At 45.7% G+C, this 19,472-nt stretch overlaps 1 protein-coding gene across 2 annotated transcripts in view; it reads left to right on the forward strand.

Annotated features, from left to right (window-relative positions):
• Positions 1 to 19,472, forward strand: part of LOC119466562 (uncharacterized) — a 110,584-nt gene that overhangs the window by 84,364 nt on the left and 6,748 nt on the right. For both annotated transcript variants that reach the window (XM_049657284.1, XM_049657283.1), the window contains exon 2: positions 17,925 to 18,150. In XM_049657284.1, coding sequence (XP_049513241.1) covers positions 17,925 to 18,150 — 226 coding nt within the window. The remainder of the gene's footprint in view (positions 1 to 17,924; positions 18,151 to 19,472) is intronic.

Here is a 19,472-nt window from a genome sequence, read left to right on the forward strand (position 1 = left end):
CAATGCCAACATTGTACTAATCCCTAAGAAGGGGGACGTTAAAGAATTGAAAAATTGTAGGCCCATTTGCTTGCTTTCAATGTTGTATGAAATATTTAGCGAGTCAATTTCTGATAGAATTAGGGCAACACTTCACTTCAATCAACCAAGAGAACAGGCTGGCTTCAGGAAGGGATATTCTACGATGGATCATATCCATGTCATCAATCAGGTAATAGAGAAATCTGCAGGAAGTACAATCAACCTCTCTATATGGCTTTCATAGATTATGAAAAAGGCGTTTGATTCAGTAGAGATACCAGCAGTCATAGAGGCATTGCGTAACCAAGGAATACAGGAGGCATACGTGAATATCTTGGCAAATGTCTACAAAGATTTCACAGATACCTTGGTTCTCCACAAGAAAAGTAGAAAATTACCTACCAAGAAAGGGGTCAGGCAAGGAGACACAATCTCTCAATGCTATTCACTGCACGCTTAGAAGAAGTATTCAAGCTCTTAGACTGGGGAGGCTTAGGCGTGAGGATCAACGGAGAATATCTCAGCGACCTTCGGTTGGCAGATGACATTGTCCCATTCATCACCAATGGGGACGAATTACAACAAATTATTGAGGACCTTAACCGAGAAAGTGCTAGAGCGGGGATAGAGATTAATATGCAGAAGACAAAGATAATGTTCAATAGCCGGACAAGAGAACAAGAATTCAGGATTGTCAGTCAGCCTCTAGAGTCTGTAAAAAAGTACGTTTATGTAGGTCAAATACTCACAGGGGACCCTGATCACGAGAGGGAAATTTACAGAAGGATAAAAATGGGTTGGAGTCCATACAGCAGGCATTACCAAATCCTGACTGGGAGCTTACCACTGTCGTTGAAAAGAAAAGTGTACAATCATTGCATTTTACCGGTGATAACATATGGGGCAGAAACTTGGAGGTTAACAAAGAAGCTCGAGAACAAGTTAAGGACCACACAAGGAGCGATGGAACGAAAAATGTTAGGCCTAACGTAAGAGACAGGAACAGAGCGGTGAGGATCATAAAGCAAACTGGAATAGCCGATTGTCTAGTTGACATAAAAAAATAAAGAAAATGGAGCTGGTCGGGCCATAATGCGTAGGGCAGATAACGGGTGGATCAGTAGAGTCACAGAATGGGTGCCAAGAGAAGGGAAGCGCCGTCGAGGACGGCAGAAAGCTAGGTGGGGTGATGATATGAGGAAATTTACAGGCGCAAGTTGGAATCGGCTAGCGCAAGACAGGGGTAATTGGAGATCGCAGGGAGAGGCCTTCGTCCTGCAGTGGACATAAAAATAGGATGATTATTTTGATGATGATGTCTCGTGTCGATAGAAATGACTTCAAAACAACTATTTGAGCCGCTTGCCTAATTATATTCTTCTACGCCTGTCTGCTTCCTTTTTTAAACACAAGATCCACGGTATTCCGAGTAGAGATCATTCGTTCGGCACGTGCGAGCTCTGCACTGCTTTGCTTTACCTTGTCTGAGCAAACTTGATGCAGATTCTTTTCTTTTTCTCTTTAGGCAATTTATTACAAAGGACAAGATAACCGCGGTTAATGATAACCTAACTTGCGACGTATTGCATCTACAGGAAAATGAGGAGGAGGAGATGGGTAGGATAGGTAGGGAGGTCAACGAGGCGCATTTATGTAGGCAGTAATCGTGGTGAACGAACTAAGTTATTCCGTGTAAATTAGGGCTGATAGTGGTGGGTGCTATTTTAAGCCTAACCGTGATAATCATGCCAGAGTAACAGCTAAGTGCTAATTTACGACATGAAGTTTTCTCCACGGGCTTGGGCAAGCTTTACGAAACTGCTTTTAAACATGAAAATAATTTTACACGCGGCAAATATCTTACAATGTCTTACTGTCAGAACGTACAAATGATGAAAGGAAAAAAAGAGTCAAATTCCTGACGGAGGCAGTACTTAAGCGGAGTACCGTGGATCTGAAATGCGGTCTTTGAAATAAAGCCTCGTTCCGAAGAGCACTGGTTCATCTCATAACTTCGCGACAGGAAGCTATACAATATACTCCAGTTTCGTTATGAGTCGCAAATGGTTCACTATAAAGCTCTCTTTTAGAGCAAAGGATACCGATATAACCACTGGATTCAACGAGAGAAATTTACTTCGTACTGACTCATTTCACGACAAAATGTTGAGTCAGAACAAAAGAACAAAAAAAAAAGTGCTTTGTAATTCTATCAAATGCCACGCGTCGAGAGAAAGATAACAATGCGATAAAAAAAATTGTTTCAGTCTATCGCTGGGATGCTCGACATTTTCTATATTTTCTTCTTTTTTGCTCTCTTGTCTAAGACGACAGTCTTTCTTTGTCCTTATCGACCGCACGTGGCTTTCTAGAGACAATGAGAAACTGTGGCGCTATTTTCGTATTTTCTTTCTCCGAGTTATTTTTTTAATCTCCCGGCACACTGATTTCTTTTTAAAGGGTCAAAGCATTACAGCAATTGGGTCTCTCTTTCAAAGCCTCGCCTCTTCGAGGGCCCGAATACCACGAATCTTACATTTGGTCCTTTGGCTTCAACATTACCAGTTGAACCTACTGTCCAGTACTAAATTACAGTAGACCGAAGGCAGCAAGTATATTTCATTTCGCAGGACTGGGTTCCACCATCAACCAGGACAAAGGAAAACTGAGGAGTGTTGAAACATACAGCGCCCATACTGGTTCGTTATCCTTGTTCTGATCAAGGTATTTTGGAAACTTAATGCCGTCTGCTAGAGCTATGAAAAAGTTAAAAACCTGATTGGCTAGTTGTACTGTTGATTATTTTTCGTGCTACGTCCCCGGGATTTAGGCTTTTTTCCTCTCTGTTCTTTTTTTGCAAGTATATCTCTGATCACGAGTGGTTGTTCCTCGCAAAATTTTGTAAGAGACTTTATTACACCTGAAAAAGAAAGTGCGCAAGAATCAACAGAAGATTTACACAGCAGCGATCAAAGGCGTACTGGCCTGCGATCCACTATATTACTCAAGAGTCAATAAAGAGGAGTTACTAATTAATGTAAGAAACCTAGGCTGATTTGACATACGCGTAAACCTATGAGCGTTCTTGCATTCCCCTTCTATCTGAATGGCTGCCCCCGTGGCCCGTAATTAATTAACGGTAACTAATTAGTAATAATACCGTAATACCACTGCGGCGGGTCAGTGCATCTTTAGGAGCGATTTTCGTTGCCGTTCACATTATCTTGTTGTATCGAACTTAGACTTGACTTGGCTTATATTGAAACGAAGTCGCCATCGTCGGCTTTAACGACATGAAACGGACGCTCGAGAAAACGTTGTGCTTGACATATTTCAACTCAGATTTTTATTGCCGCGTGTGCGGTACGTATCAGCCCCTTATTTATAAACTGGCCTCGACTCGTAGCTCGCGTACTCATTCCCAACGGGCGGTTTACGCAAGCTTTATAATATACCCAGTGACGCACAGCGCCGTACCTCGTCTATAAGTTAATGCACCATTTTTGAAGGCATTGATCAATGACTGTACAATCCGAAACGCAGCATGCACTGCATATAAGGATACAACAAGCGCTTAATGCACTGAGAATTATGCAGACCCATAGAAGTGGAAGACTTTTCAGAGGCTCTAGAAGCTAGACGTTTTCTTTTGTTTTGCCGCAAATGACGCCATGTACGCCTTTTGAATGTGTGACTGCTTTTTGCCTAAAAAAAAAAAAAAAAAACGACTTGCAGTAAGCTTTACCCTGTTGCGAATCAGTCATGCTTACTGCGCTGACGTTAAAACAGCCAACACCTAAAGCAAGACGAATAAAACCGTGAAGCCGTTAATGGAGTGTCTATTGGCACTGCCGAGTCTTGCGCTTTTTCAATACACGTCTCGGCCCTACCGTCGTGGGGGCTTGTCATCCGGGAGGCACGCGAGCCGAAACCAGGGCCATGATAAAGAGAAATGGACATTGAGGTCCAGAGGGGCCGACCCCGGAACCGAGCGGGACTAAGGCCGAGGAAGAAGAATACTGCGGAGACTTCACGCCTCCAGTGTATCACATACAGGCTTTAGCGTATAGAGCTAACCGTGATCACCATTAAGGGAGGACGGCACGTGCGCATCGGAATACGCATCGGCAAAGGAGATCGCGCAAAGCATTAATGATTGTGCAATACTGAAATCCTATTATACGCCCTATTTGTTCAATGCATTGCTAGCAATATTCACATCACAAGGAGAAGCACAGACAAACAGAGAGAGAGAGAGAGAAAAGTTAAAATTATATTCGGGGGTTTTGCATGCCAAAACCACGATGTCATTATGAGGCACGCCGGAGTGGGGGACTCGGAAATAATTTTGGCCACCTGGGGTTCTATAGATCTAAGCAGACGTGCGTTCTTGCATTTCTCTCCCATTGAAATGCGACCACGAGTTCAGCAGCACAACGCCACAGTCACTAAGCTACCGTGGCGGGTCCGAGAAATACAAACAAGAGAATAGCAAGGATTTTAAATGGAACAGAAAATGTCGTTTGCTACCCTACACTGGGCGAGGGGAGGGAGGCGGAGGTGGAGAGACAAGGAGCAAACACACACGCAGAGGGAGAGAGAGAGAGAGCGAGCCACTCCGCAAATATACTTGCTAACAAAACCACGCACAGAGTGCGCAACAGCACAATGTACGCAGTGTAAACTTGTCCATACGAGCACGTGCCCTGCGTGTAATATATTTTTTAAGCTACCGGATGCACGGTTCAGTCCACCAAAAGGATGCGCTGTTCTTGACGTCAGACCAAAAGATGACGCATTGATCCGAGGGCAGTAGCTCTATGAGGAAAAGAGGGAAAGTGTTTGCGACGCTCTGTCCAAGCTATCCTCGAAGAGTCAACAGAAATGCATGCCCACAGGCAGCCGCGCCCGTTTCGATGCTGTCAATACTTGGTCTCTTTAAAAGGGGAAGCACTAAGAGCTCTAGACCCGATAGAGGCTGGCTTGAACGCTGAGCCGAGAAAAGAAGTCTTCGATCTTGCACATCAAGCTCACGTTCTCACAGGGATGCCTTTCTATATGCGTTGCAATTGGAAGAACGTTACTCAGCTATACGAATGCGAAGGAGGGCAGAGGGAACTGCAGAGGAGGGAATCCATTAGAACGGTCTCCTGGATAAATCTATTAGCGGTTGCCAAACCCATGTTCTTGTTCCGCTCCAATTACGCTTTTGTTTCCGGCCACTTCCCTCGCGTTCTTTATCAGCCTTTTTCTTTGTTTGCGACGCTCGAGGGTGAAGAATAAAGCACATAATCGAAATCTCATCGTAGATCGTCCTTTTTCTTTCTTTTTTTATCGCTTGAATTTCTGTCATCTATCTGTACATGTTTCTCAAAGCAGGCGCATGAGCTCATAGTAACTTACTGTGCTTGTGAACGTTCTACAGCCGCATTTTGCACAAAGAAGGATGCCTATAAGCTTGAGCAAGGGTATAACACTCTTACAAAGTGCAACAGAACACCATTTCTCCTCTCAGATATATAATTTGTTTTTGAAAATTTTGATTAAAAAGACTGCCAAGACATAGAATGAAAAATTATGGCGCAAAATGACCCACTGCACAGGACAGTCCAGTGCACTCAGTCTGTGTCTTTTGGCGCGACTATGTTTATTTCTTGTTGCTGAAGCAATTCGTCCAAGAAAATGCGTTTCTTTGCTAAGACGCCTTTCCCGAACAGTGGAGACCCTCTTTGTCTAGACGTCGCACACGTGGGCTGATGTTGTGATAGCCCTGCTCGCAGTGTGAACATTGTCGCAACACGTGCGATTTTTAAAGAATTAAATGGACTCACTTTACTTGGTCATAGAGGCGGAACTTGATACTATAGACGGGTGGCCCCGGGGAAAAAAAAAGAAACCAACGAAATCAATAAAACGAAAGAAAAGCTTGTTTTCTTACAATTTTCATTTTTGTAAAAAGTAAATGTCTCAGCAAAGTTTTTGGCAATTTACGACGTGCAAATCAAAAAGACCGCGTGTTTGTTCGCAACATAGCCTTGTAAGGGAGTAAAATTAGCAGAAACACAAGTCTCAGCTAAACAATGCGGTTAGAATTAATTGTTTCCGAATGCTTAGTAGTTAAATGTTCAGGAGATAAATGTTCATCGCCGACGCCTCCTTAGTGGTGCCTACCAAAATAACCTTCCTTTCAATTGCATCGGGCAAGTTCCCCGCACTATATATGCGTGTGCTGAGAAACACAAACATGTTATGCATGTGTTACTGTCCTTTTTATGTTCGGTAGACAAAGGAACTATACGGGCCATATCGAGAACATCGGGCCACCACCGTATAGTGGGGTACTCAGGATAAATTTCGATCACCTGGGTACCTCGCGCGCTCAATGCACGGTATACTGGTGTTATTATCGCATTTTGCCGTTTCAGTTTTTGAATACATGGCGCCTGTTGCCTCTTAGTATTGAACAGTGCAACCTTAAGATTGAGGCGGAGACGATAAACGTGCCGTACGGACAAGAAGAAGAAGATGGGGATGAGGATGTAAACTTTTACTGGGCGATTGTAAGGTTCGCGGCGAGTCTTCTAAGATCGGAGGCTCTTGGTTTTGCAAGAGAGAAAAGGGGGGGGGGGGGGGGGGGGCGCTCAGTCCAGAACTCCGCCCTGCGTGCCCTGACAATCAGGCTAAGCTGATCGTGCAGGGCCTCGCCAGCCAGCAGCGACTTCCACCGTCTCCGCGCTCGGGTGTTGGATGGGGAGTAAGGTAGTGATTGCACGACACGCCAAAGTAATGCGAAATAGAGTGGCTTTCTCGGAACACCACGGACAGCGTGAAGGGTATGCTGGGGGGTGGATATTACTGAGGAAGTACTAAGAATATGCTCTTAGGCTCGTTCGAAGTCTGATAGTGAGTCGAATCGTCAACGGCCTCCCCTAACATCACATAAATCAGCAAGAGCGCGACCAAATTGACGCCATGATGCGTCGGGCCTATCAGGTGGCCTTGAAGCTCCTCCCTGGCGCCATATACGGACAAGCCGAAATCTTTACCTTGACTGTCATGAAAAGCGTTTGATTAGTTCCGCTATGTGTTCAAGTTATTAGTGCACATTCTTCTTATATTTAATCACCTAATTTTAGAAACTTTTTTTCAGTTTTCGATATCGAAGTGGGAATGCTTGATACAGGTTTGAGCGGGACTTAATGATCTGCCACGCATTTTCTCACTGGCATGGTCATTTTGCCGCTTCTTCTTTCTTACCTCATTTGCATAAACATGTGATTCTTGCCACATTCTCAGTTGAAAGTAAGTCGGAGGCGTTACCATCACCGCAGAGCCATCCTCAACGATAGTACAGCTCAATGCATTTACACAGATGCTGCTGTTTCACATAATCACGTCAGTACTGCCTGGACGAACAGCGACGGCAGCAACACAGCAACAACTACTCATAGCACACAATTAAGTACGACCGGTGCAGAACTACAAGCGATTCTAGAGGTTGCTCAGGCAGCCAGATATGGCCGCCTCAAGCATCACCGCCCTCTACACATTTACACGGATTCGCAAGACGCCATACGTGAACTTAACAAGATTGACGCACACCCACTGGCAACCGCCATCCACGAAGAAGCAACACTTCTGCGGCACAAGGGAACTGAGCTGCACATTTATTGGACACCGAGTCATATGGGCGCAGGAGGGAATGAGCGAGCGGACGCGCTCGCGCGGGGAGCATATTTACCCACCCCCTATTCTCCTTGCCCCGTTTCCCTCACAGCTCGATCGGCAGAAGATGTCGACGCTGTCGATGCTCACCTGCAGCTCCGACAGCATAGAAAGCTTGCTCTACAAGCGCTTCTGCCCGAAGGCCATGACCCTCTCCCTCCTGGGCTTCCACGCCGGGAACGCGTGGCACTCCGCCGTCTACGCACCGGCACGGCAGTCACGCCTGCGTTCAAAGCCCAATACATCGACAAGTCGCTTGACCCCACCTGCGGAACTTGCACCACGGGTGCGCCAGCCACAGCCCACCACTTGCTATGGACATGTCCTGGCCTGTCATCACTGCGAAGAATCTGCCTTGCTGGGCTGCAGAGCTCAGTCGCCACTCTCAATGACTGGATCCTTCCTAGAGGGACCCCTCAACACCGCAAAGCTATATATGACAGCTTGCTCACCTACCTTATAAGAAGCGAAACCATTAACTTAATCTAGGCACCTCACCGGAAAAACCACTGGGGTTGCCTTTTCATACAAGTACAATTTTCTTTTTTTTATGACTGAATAAACGTATTTCTCTCTCTCTCTCTCTCTCAGTTGAAAGTACGTGCCGTATTTCGAAAGATCACCACAACCATCAGCATATCATCACCATGATAATATGATTGTACTGGAGTAATGTTTACTTTGTGTTTGAGAAAAGTGAAGTGCAGTAAGAGCGCGTTTAATTATATTTTCTCTGAGAACCGGAGCATCACTAAGAGGCTGGAATGATTGGCAATCTGGGAAGGTCGTTCCACTCTACAAATCAGGTGATAAAAATTGTCCTCTAAACTACCGTCCCATATCTTTAACTAGCGTCCCTTGCAAAATCATGGAACATGCCATATACTTTCACATTATGGACTTCTTGGACGCTAACAATTTCTTCCATCCGTACCAGCACGGTTTCCGTAAAGGGTATTCATGCGAAATTCAGCTAGCCATATTCTTCAATGATTTGCATGCTGACTTGGACGCTAACCTTCAGGTTGACCCTATTTTTCTGGATTATGCCAAGACATTTGACAAAGTTCCACATCAACGGTTATTACAAAAACTATCTCGCTTAAACCTACATCATAACGTACTACAGTGGATCAAAGCCTTCTTAACTAATCGCTCTCAATCAGTCATCATAAATAACCAGCCGTCTAAACCTCCTCCTGTAACACCAGGTGTCCCACAAGGCTCCGTTCTCGCCCGTCTTTTGTTTTTGATTTATATTAACGACCTCCCACTGCATGTACATTGCCAAATTCAAATGTTTGCTGACGACTACATTATCTACCGCCGAGTAACTAACACTACTGATCAAGAAACCCTCCAACAGGATCTTAACCACATCCAACAATGGTGTGAAAATTGGCTCATGACTCTTAACCCTAGCAAATGCAAGGTCCTTTCCATTACCCGTCGACACAAGATTAATGAATTTCAGTACAAAATCGCTAAAGACTCCGTAGAATTCGTATCGTCTTTCAAATACTTAGGCATTACATTATCTAAAGACCTAACATGGAACGCACATGTCGCTAACGTGATATCATCAGCAAACAAAACACTGGGATTTCTTAAACGTCATCTTCGCCTCACCCCACATCACGTACGATTGCTCGCTTTACAAGTCACTCGTTCGACCTAAACTATAATACGCATCTGTCATATGGAACCCGCATCATGTTAACCTCATAAACTATCTAGAAGCAGTCTAATATCGCGCTACAAGGTTCATCCATTCTTCTTATTCGTATGACGTCAGTGTTTCAGCTTTGAAAACTAAATCTTCGATATCGCCTCTCTCAGTTCGCCATCGCATAGCCACTCTATTACTGTACCACAAGTTCTATTACTCATCACTTAATCGTGCACCTTACATCATGCCAGCATCGTACATTTCTCACCGCACCAGCCACACCCTTCAAGTTTTTCGTCCACAGGCCCGACCTGTTACTTTTTCAGCTTCCTTATTTGCACGTGCAGCTAAAGATTGGAACGGCCTTCCCCAAAATATCGTCGACATCACCTGTGCATCATTATTCACTGAAAATTTAGATAACCTTTTTTGTACATAAACACATATGGCACAGTCATTCATGTTTTGCTGACCCCACCCCTTATGTAATACCCCCCACGTGGGGTTTTTAAGAAAATGAAATAAAATGAAATGAAATGAAATGAAAGGAGTGACATTTCACGACGCTAACAAAGAGCAACTAAAGCAACAGTGTTGTATAAAAACATACGAAGCATACGAGTAAAGGAACATGTTAAATTGGGGAATTTAGCTTCCAAACTATACAGTGATTTGTGAGGGTTGCCGTCTGTTGAAGCATCCAGCATAATTTGGACCACCTGGGATTCCTTTACGTTCATCTAAATTTAAGTACACCGGCGTTTTTGCGTTTCGCCCTCATTTAAATGCGGCCACGGGTAAGCGAAGAATGGGGATAAGGTGTGCGATCAGAACCACCAAAGTTAAATGAACTATAGTCGCAGACGGAATTGACAGAAGGCGGTTCCAATCAGCGGTGAAAGGCGGTTTGATCAGCGCTTGTCTTTGGTGAAAAAAAGATTCGAAGAGAGAGACAGAGAGTGTGTGCATGTGTGTGTGCGTGTATGTGTAATAACATGCACTGCCAGTGCAATAATGATTACTCAGAATAAAACTAGCGGTGCCATTTTGACTTTCTTCGGGGATTACGATCTCTCCAGACAAGGACGAAGGTCATGCCAGGTTGACTGCCAACAATGATTTATTTCGATAAAACTTTTATAGCTTAACAGTTACACGCACAAAAATATCATTAAGAAGAACGTCAAATTGGCGAGCTGATCAATGCTATGAATTTCCACAATTGTCATCAATTGTGAAAAAGCGTGCCTTTTTAAAAAAAATCAGAGTGCACCATAGATGTCGTACTGCCGCAGCAGGAACTGAAGCGGGTTAGCGAAATTTCCAGTGTACACATAAGTTGATTTTGATGCCGGCACGGAATTCTCGTCTCACGAAAATTGCGAGACGTTGGTGAACATTTTATGCATTTATGAAAGCATAAACGCATTCTGTAAAGGTATAAAAGTATAAAAGTATTTCAGGCACATGACCATCGCGATCCGGGATCCAAGGTGGATGCTCACCACCCTATATATACTGAACATGATTCTTAAGGATCCCTTTCAAAGCAATACGTTCAGTGCCTGAGATATCTGTAATGAAATCAAGAAGGTCAAGCCTGCTTCTCTCTTCTTCCTTCGGGCTTTCTTCTAGCGGAGCATATTTCTCGATCCCTTGTTCGCTTTCCGCTGTAGAGTAACGTGTGATGTGCTCGCACACGCGCTCGCATGAGGCGCATCGAATATCGCCCGCGTGTGAGTGATCTTCGAGTGCGTTAATAATTTTTGTGACCGCATGCAATGACTACACGGTTGGTAGTTGGGCCAAAATAATGCTACACCTCTACGGTCTATCTTTGGTTCACTGGCACCACCGCTGTGTTAAAAAGAAAACCTCTCCCTGAGAGCTCAACAGCGACAAAAGCAGCAACGAAATCAAACGCAGTAACAGTAACAGCGACAGAAATAGGAATAACAACGACTAAGCTGCGTCTGCTACAACAACAAAGCGTCTAGCTATAGGGGGAGCTTTGCCACGAGAAAATATTCACCTCATTGAAGAACATCAGCCCACTTGGAACACGATCACGATTGTTGCATTTTAAGTGGGCTCCGAAGCGACTTCTAAACTGTCTGTTGTTTAGCAAGCTCTTACCTAAGCAATGACATTAAGTTCATGGCTAATGCTAACGAATGGTCTGGTTTGTCAGGTTCGCCAAGCGTCAAGGCATTCTGGAGACAGTCCATATAGCGCTAGTCAGAGCTAGCTTCGAAAATACTCAGCCTCCAGAATAGAGCTAGTAAAACTGCAGGACTTCCCAAATCGTCAGGCGCAGGACAACCACGGAATGGCCTACCAACACTCACAGAATTCTCCCTCTCTTTCCTTCACACGCATACACATATAGCGGGGAAGCATTCGAGTAAGAAAAGCGGGAAGGTCGTATAAGTATTGGCACAGAATGGCGACACATGAACTAAATACTAAAAAACAGTGCGCGAAGTGTCAGCGTCCCCGTAGGCGCCGCTCCTGTGGGATCTCGCAGTGCCCCCACTAAAGCAGCCCGCTTCGGCCGTCCTCTTCTTGCTCGGCGGGGGCTTCGATAATGGCAAATTTGCCTTTTCAGGGGCCGTGCCTCAACACGTCTGGAGAGAGCGCGAGCCGCTTCGATTAAGATTGCGACAGTATTCAAGCGCGAAGAAAATGAAAGAATTACAGGAGCAAGGAGAAGGGCTTTCTCTTTGCTTAGCAATGACCCCGCCTGGTTGATGCGCACTGTTTTCCTTCTTTTCACATTCTACTCGTACAAGCAAAGCCACATGAGAGACAGTCGGTCAACCATGACGAACACCGATCGCTGCACTGTCGCTTCGGTTAAAGCATTGTCCGTACGTCCGACTAAAACAACAACAACAACAACAACAACAACAACAACAACAACAACAACAACAACAACAACAACAACAACAACAACAACAACAACAATAATAATAATAATAATAATAATAATAATAATAATAATAATAATAATAATAATAATAATAATAATAATAACCGCCAGAACTTGTAGAGACAATTAGAAAATATTGAAAAGAAAGCTGAAGAAAGCAGAATAGGCGCCGAGTAAGGTGGCCCCCACGCGAGGAGCCTCGTTCACGAGCTTCCGTCCATGATTTTTCATGCTTTCTTCGTGTTTCGTCACGACCCCACGATATTTCGCCAGACTCTGGACCTGAAAAGAAAGCTATTGCCTATTTCCTTCGCTTAGTGTCCGACGTGGATTGCGGCACCGTCGAGGGCGTCCAGCAGATACTCTTTCGTCGTCAAATGGGAGGAGTGATGCTCAGAAGAAAGAAATCTTCTCAGAACCTTCGAAATTAATTACGTTTTATGTCGTGTTGCTACGTTTAAGGTTCCTTTCTTGGTTTCACATTTCCCTTCCAGGTGGGCACAAGTGGAGTGAATAGAACGTGTCACCTTTTCTGAATGCTTGGACTATTTTCATGATATCTGCTATAAATAGCAAAATACGTTCTTATTAGTTGCAACGACATCTCAGTGCGCTGGCAAAGTTCCAGTTCTTGTCTTTGCTGCTCAAAAGGTACGCAACGCCTAATCTTCAAAGAGATCAGCTGCCAGTTATTCAGAAGAATGTCATGACTTTAGTTTTAGCAGAGCGTTCACTGTTCGCTCCGCTCAGACCAGGGTATCCCTACGATTTGCACACAGCGGCTCAGCGGAACGCTAGCGGTAACGCTAATGCGCGTGCACACAACGCTCATATCGGCAGCGGAACGAAGAACGCTGCCGACGCTCCGCTACGACGCCGTTTGAGCGGAGCGGGTGCGTCTACTGCTTGCTGTGTCGTTTTAACGCGATAGCGTTTAGGGCCCCGTGTCGCAGAAAATCCGGCGTCGGCAACCGGCGTGTGATCGCGAGTGGCGGAGAAAATCATCCAACCACATCGACCGCGCAGGCCCTCCGCGTGGTGCAAGGTTTTGGTGAACAAAAATTGAATTTCTCCCGGTGAAATCCGTCAGAAAAATAGTAAAGTACGACTTTACCATTCGGCGTCGGCTTCACCATCGGATTGTTTACCAATCGGTGTCGGATTGTAGTTTGAATGTACGAGAAAACCTAATTCTGCTACGAGGAAACTCAAACATTTCTACCAGACCTGCCCGCGTCGGGGCAATAGCAAACAATTATCAAAATAACAAGGGGCTAGGGCCTTCACATTTTAATATAAGACCACTTATATTGCCCCCGGAAAAACGTCTTTCTAGCCATGCATTTCAGTTTAAAAGTGAAGCCGACTTTAGGGACATCGGTGTAAGCTTGGTTTTTCGAAGTTGGCTTTCTCACGTTCAGTGTTTCAGTGAAAGAAGCCTACTTGCCGTATGCGAAGCTTAAGCGTCCTCCAATTTTAACACGAAAGTGTTTTATGCCGGGGTCCACCAAGACTTCACTGACGTATTTCCGTGACGGAAATACGTCAGTGAATACGTCAGTTCGTGTGACGTATTTCCGTGACGGAAATACGTCACACGAACATACACGAACATAATACAAAGAAAGAAACCAGAAGAAAAAGTTCCACAAACATGCAAAATTTGGAAATCGAACCCACGACCTCTCGGTCCGCGACGATAGATCGCCGAGCGTTTAACCCATTGCGCCACAAACGCATTTGCAGAGAGCTACACAGACGCGCCTTATATATCTAACACTCCTCCGTGTACCCGCGCTCTTGCTCGGGGCGGTGCCGCCGCCTACGAGCAGAAAAGAGAAGTACTGCATTATGACACTAACGCGCACCGACAGTGAACGCTTCGGTGGTCTCAGCACTACGACGCCTCGATGCCAGCATTCGAAGGGACGCTGGCATCAAGAAGCACTACCAACGCGTTCTCGCAGAAGCACTACTAGGTGGCGTTCACCGTACTCAGCACAGCGGAGCGTGGCCTCCGCAATTAGCTCTGAAAATGTTTCTGAAGTTGATCGCGGAGGCTGCAATTACGACGCGCTGTACGCGCTGATTTGACTCGGTGACGATTCAGTTACGTGCTTTGTCTTGCGCGTTGTATTAGTGTGTCAGTTACGTGCTTCGTCTTTCGCGTTGTGCTAGCGTGTGCAGCGTAGTGCAGCTTCCATATGCACGACGGTTGCTCATGGTCATCGACGTTGGTAGTCGTGATGGAGGAGACGTGCCACCAGGCGTCAGCGTGGGTGCATCAACGCCTAAGGGCGCTTTAGCCACAAAACACCAATAGACATTATATATCAATGTGCAATAAACATTACACTACTTCTGTGAAGACACGTTTCACTTTCGTGTTCTATACCGATTCCTATATAAGAGGGATCAACCACATTTTTTACACCTACGCTGAGAGCGCGTGGCCGGCGCCTCTGGAAGACGCGCATGCCAAATAAGTGAAATCAATGCATTTCATGCAGCCAGCGGAGTGCGTCAAACGTTAGCGGAGTGGAGCGTAAGCAACGCTCTGCTAAAACTCTCTAATGTTATGATTGCTCGTGACGTAGCGTTACGCAGTTCCGCGGTATATTGTTTGCTTGTTTTTTTTATTTGCTACTTCGTTGAGCCAGAGTTTTTATTTTTTTTCACGAATTCTGGCGGCACGATTAGAAGTCATGGCGAGGGCGTTCAATATTTTATAGTTGTATGAGCTTTCATGATTATGTTAGCGCCAGGATAAGCACGTCATCCGGTTGAATCGAATATCCCCTTTACTATGCCAATTTGTCCTCATGGGAACATCTTACATGGGGACGTCCCACGTCCAAGAGACGACTCCTACTCACTTATCCTTTCTGCGAAAGCGTCAGCGCCAATCAGCCGAGATTTGTGTTCCCTGAACGCTAGATTAAAGAACAGAAGACCCACTAAAGCATGCTATTTATTTTGCTGTTGCTCGAAGACTAGCATCGAACGCTTCTGAGACGAGCCTAGGTAATAATAAAAAGTTAAAAACATAACAGTAATTAAGTCGTTGTTTGCAAGTTGCGAGCAGGGTTACGCTCGATACCGCGACACAAATAATATTGATTTAAAGAAAAGCCAATTACCAGAAAGATACATGTTGTGTATTAAATAAACAAGCTCTGTTGCAAAAGAAAAAAAAAAAAGCCGTATCTCATCACGTTTGAAGGGGAAAATTATCATCCACCCGAATGTAGAACTAAGCTACAAAGAAAACCAATACAGGTTTCTCAGAAAGAAAGCCTGGCAATTGAGTAAAAACTTGGAGGACGCTTAAGCTTCGCTTTTAAGAGTGTAAGAGTCTTTGTTATCGCTGTTTTTTTTTTTCTTTAGAACATGAACCAACTAGCCCAGCAATTCACGCTTGTAAGAGTGGAGCGCGATCGCATTAAAAGATCCCTGACTGCTTCTCACCCTTTCCGGGAACTGCAGCTTATGTAACCGCAATGTTTACCGGGAAGCGCTATCGGCGAACGCTATGCACGAAGGCGAGCTTTCTGGTAGGAACGTGGCCTCTTGCATGGGCCGATCCCGGAGGTTGTGCTACGCCCGCTGGACAACAAAGTTTTAGCCAGTGGCCGTGGTGCACAGCCACGCAAGAAAAAAAAAAAAAGAAAAGAGAAAAAAGAACATCATTTTCAGCCTTATGTTATTAGTTCTCACTTTTAATATTTCAGTCTGAGGAGGAGGAGGAGGAGGAACAAGAAGAAAGGAAAGGCAGGAAGGTTAACCAGACGCACGTATGGTTTGCTACCCTACACGAGGGAAGGGGTTTAAAGGGATGAAAAGAAAGAAATGAGAGAGAGCGAAGAAAGTACTCTAAGTATGAACACGTGCGGTTGTCCAACACTTCACAATCGGCCACTGAGGCCAGTCGACTTCATGAACTGTAACAATGCCCGCATCGCTTTGTAAGCCTGCAACGCGTGGGGCCATGGTCCAAGAATCTTTGTCTCTGAATACGGTCTGCTGTCTAATCGGTTTAACACACTTCGAAGTTTGAGAAGCTTTAACATAAAAGGCATGCGCTGTCCCTGTTTTGTTTCATGACATTTGTTTGTGGCCTGTCATTCTTAAATTTCCGTGTAATAATTTTGTCAAGAATGTAAGGCAAGGTATGATCAACTTTCGTGATAGAATGGTGTCGCAATATAACCCGCATATACTACATGTCATATAGCAAGGCGCGGCATATAGATATAGCTAAATATATACAGGATGATTTTCTTTAACGGAAAACGCCGCCGACGCCGAACGTCGACACCGGATTTTCTGCGACACGGGACCCTTAACGCTCTCGGGTTAAAAATTCGTCCTGGTCCAAAATTTGAACCCGGGACCAACGCCAGCGTTGGCCCCGGGTTCAATGACAATTTTTATTTCATGACATTTTCTCCCCTTTGCGGGATTAAGCAAAGGTGATTTGCCATATTCAGTGTCCCTGTGCTTCGAGTTGTCGATTAATTCGCACTCGCGCTGTGATCTGCTCGTCTCCTCGTTAGCAACTATAGTTGCTACGACATCTCAGTGCACCTTATAAGCGCAATGAGGCCTCGTTAGCTCAGATGGTAGAGCGACCGCCTCAGAAAGGCGTTGGTTCCGGGTTTGAATCCCGTACCAGGACGAATTTTTGCTCAACCGCGAGGTTTCGTTCTGAGAAATCCGTATGGGTTTCCTTTGACTCTTAGTGCTATATTCAGCTGGATGCCAATTTTCTCTTTCATGACATTTCCTCCACCTTAAGGGATTCCGCAGAACTGATTCGCCTCACAACATTTGCATTCAGTAATTCGTTGTGGTCAGAGGGGTTTCATGCTGGGTCTCAAGTTCTGGAAATGGATTATTGAATCGTCAAAGTTAAAAAAAATGAACGCCGACCAGGAACAATGACGACGGTAATGACATGAATGTTTCGCCTTGCATACGGGCGCCTTGTTCACAATGAAAGAACATAAAATCTGTGGCGATTATGAGTTTCTTTTATGCCGTGCGGGTAGTGAACCACGGCACACAAGGGAGGCGCCACGTGGAAAAATTAGCAATACTGAATGCATTGCAGCGATTATAACATTCCTCAATGCAGCTGACACTTTCAATATGGTTTTGAACAAAAAGTCTTCTTCGGCAACTTCCGATCGACTTGGGGTTCATGGGATCTGGATTTCGGGCCACTTTCTTCTCGTAAATTTGTTAAGTTGAGGCCCTCTAGTGCGCGTAGGAGAACGAAAACGGCGTCACAATGAAGCTTGGAAGAAAAACGACGCGTCAAGTTATAGCCTAGAGCTATGTACGGAGCAGTAATAAAGCGCAATTAGCGCAATGAGGACAGAACTAAACCCAGATGGCCCATATTGGTCGATCCCAGAGATAGTGCAGTCTAAACAAACCCTACGGTGCACTAATGCGTCCCGGAATATCTTGTCTTTCTTCGATGTCAACCACTGATGAATTGTCTTTTGATCCATCCATTGTGTCTTCTACCCCATTCTGATACCCTTCTTCGCCGTATAAACATTATCGCAGGCGTGGCATTGCTGGGCAGTTGCCGATGGCGCGACAACACCTGCTGGGCCGCCACCACGGCGCGGTTTGGTCGGGCCACTAACGACACTGACGATGAGGTCAGCGGCGGCAGCAGCTCGTGCCACAACGAGGTGGTGAGCGAATGCGTGCGCAAGCTGGACCTGCTGTCGCGCAACAAGAGCCTCGCGTTCGCCACCACTGAGGCCGAGCTGAAGCGCATATGCGAGTGAGTATTCCACGACGTGGTCTATTGTGCTACAATGCGATGGAGTTACTCCGAGGGCGAACAGGAGGGCAACAGGCGTATTTCCGAGAGTTTAGAATGTCGCCATAGCAAGACGTCGCAGCGGAGGGCGACGAAAGCTCTGTTGCAGTCTTTGAAGATTACAGAATTGGACAAGCGGTTGTAGCCTGAACTGATGTTTACAGTGCTACAAGTGCTACTGTGCTGTGCAGTGATTGTGTGCGGTGACATTGACAGACTGTGACTGTGCGTCTGTGCTCCCTTTATTTTTTATTTCTTCTTTCTTGTCAATTACCTCCCCCTCCCCTCTATCCCCAGCGCATGGTAACAAACCGGACCTTCCCCTCTGGTTAACCTCCCCGCCTTTCTCCTCTTCTTCCTCTGCTCTCTCTAGTCTGGGCATTGCCACTGATACCGCCAGACGGCGTTCTCGGCGAGAGCACTTTTGGGAAACAGGAACATTTAAAACTGCTCTAATTGTACACTCGATGGGGTTCGTCCCGGTGTCTGTAGCACCACCGAGCCTAGCGCGAGATTTCGCGAGAGTGTAATTGGAGCACTTCCAGGGGTAATTGTTTGCACCCCCCCTCCTTCCCCAATGAACCAGTTGAAGTTATCCTGTCTCACAGCAGAAAAAATGTGATGAGAGCTATATCCTCGACGTGCTTGTCGCCAACCACGCCTGCGATAAATCATAGACATTAAAAAAAATTAAATTATGGGGTTTTACGTGCCAAAACCAGTTCTGATTATGAGGCACGCCGTAGTGGGGGACTCCGGAAATTTGGACCACCTGGGGTTCTTTAACGTGCACCTAAATCTAAGTACACGGGTGTTTTCGCATTTCGCCCCCATTGAAATGCGGCCGCCGTGGCCGGGATTCGATCCCGCGACCTCGTGCTCAGCAGCCCAACACCATAGCCACTGAGCAACCGCGGCGGGTAAATCATAGACATTCAAGCATACATTGCGGCAGCTTCGCACGTAGGATTGGTGCATGCGGACCACAGATGACGGCAAGTCTGTCAATTTGTTCTGGCTTTGTCAGAATTACAGCAGGTCACAAATCTCAGGCCGCAGTGCAAGTGCAGAGCCGTCTTCGGGACATGTCAAACTGCGCTGTGGTTTCGAGCATGTGACGCGAGCCACACAAATGAAGATGCGGGGCAAAAAAGGCACTTCTGGATTGTTGTATAATTGCTGAAAATCTGCAGTGAAAGACAATGTTACGCGCCACTAAAGGCGACACAATAATCCTTTTGAGTGCACAATGTGCACTAACACTCGACAGCTGCCAAGCGAGC

Source organism: Dermacentor silvarum, chromosome 10 (assembly GCF_013339745.2).
Source record: "Dermacentor silvarum isolate Dsil-2018 chromosome 10, BIME_Dsil_1.4, whole genome shotgun sequence".
In the NCBI taxonomy this organism is placed as follows: domain Eukaryota; kingdom Metazoa; phylum Arthropoda; class Arachnida; order Ixodida; family Ixodidae; genus Dermacentor; species Dermacentor silvarum.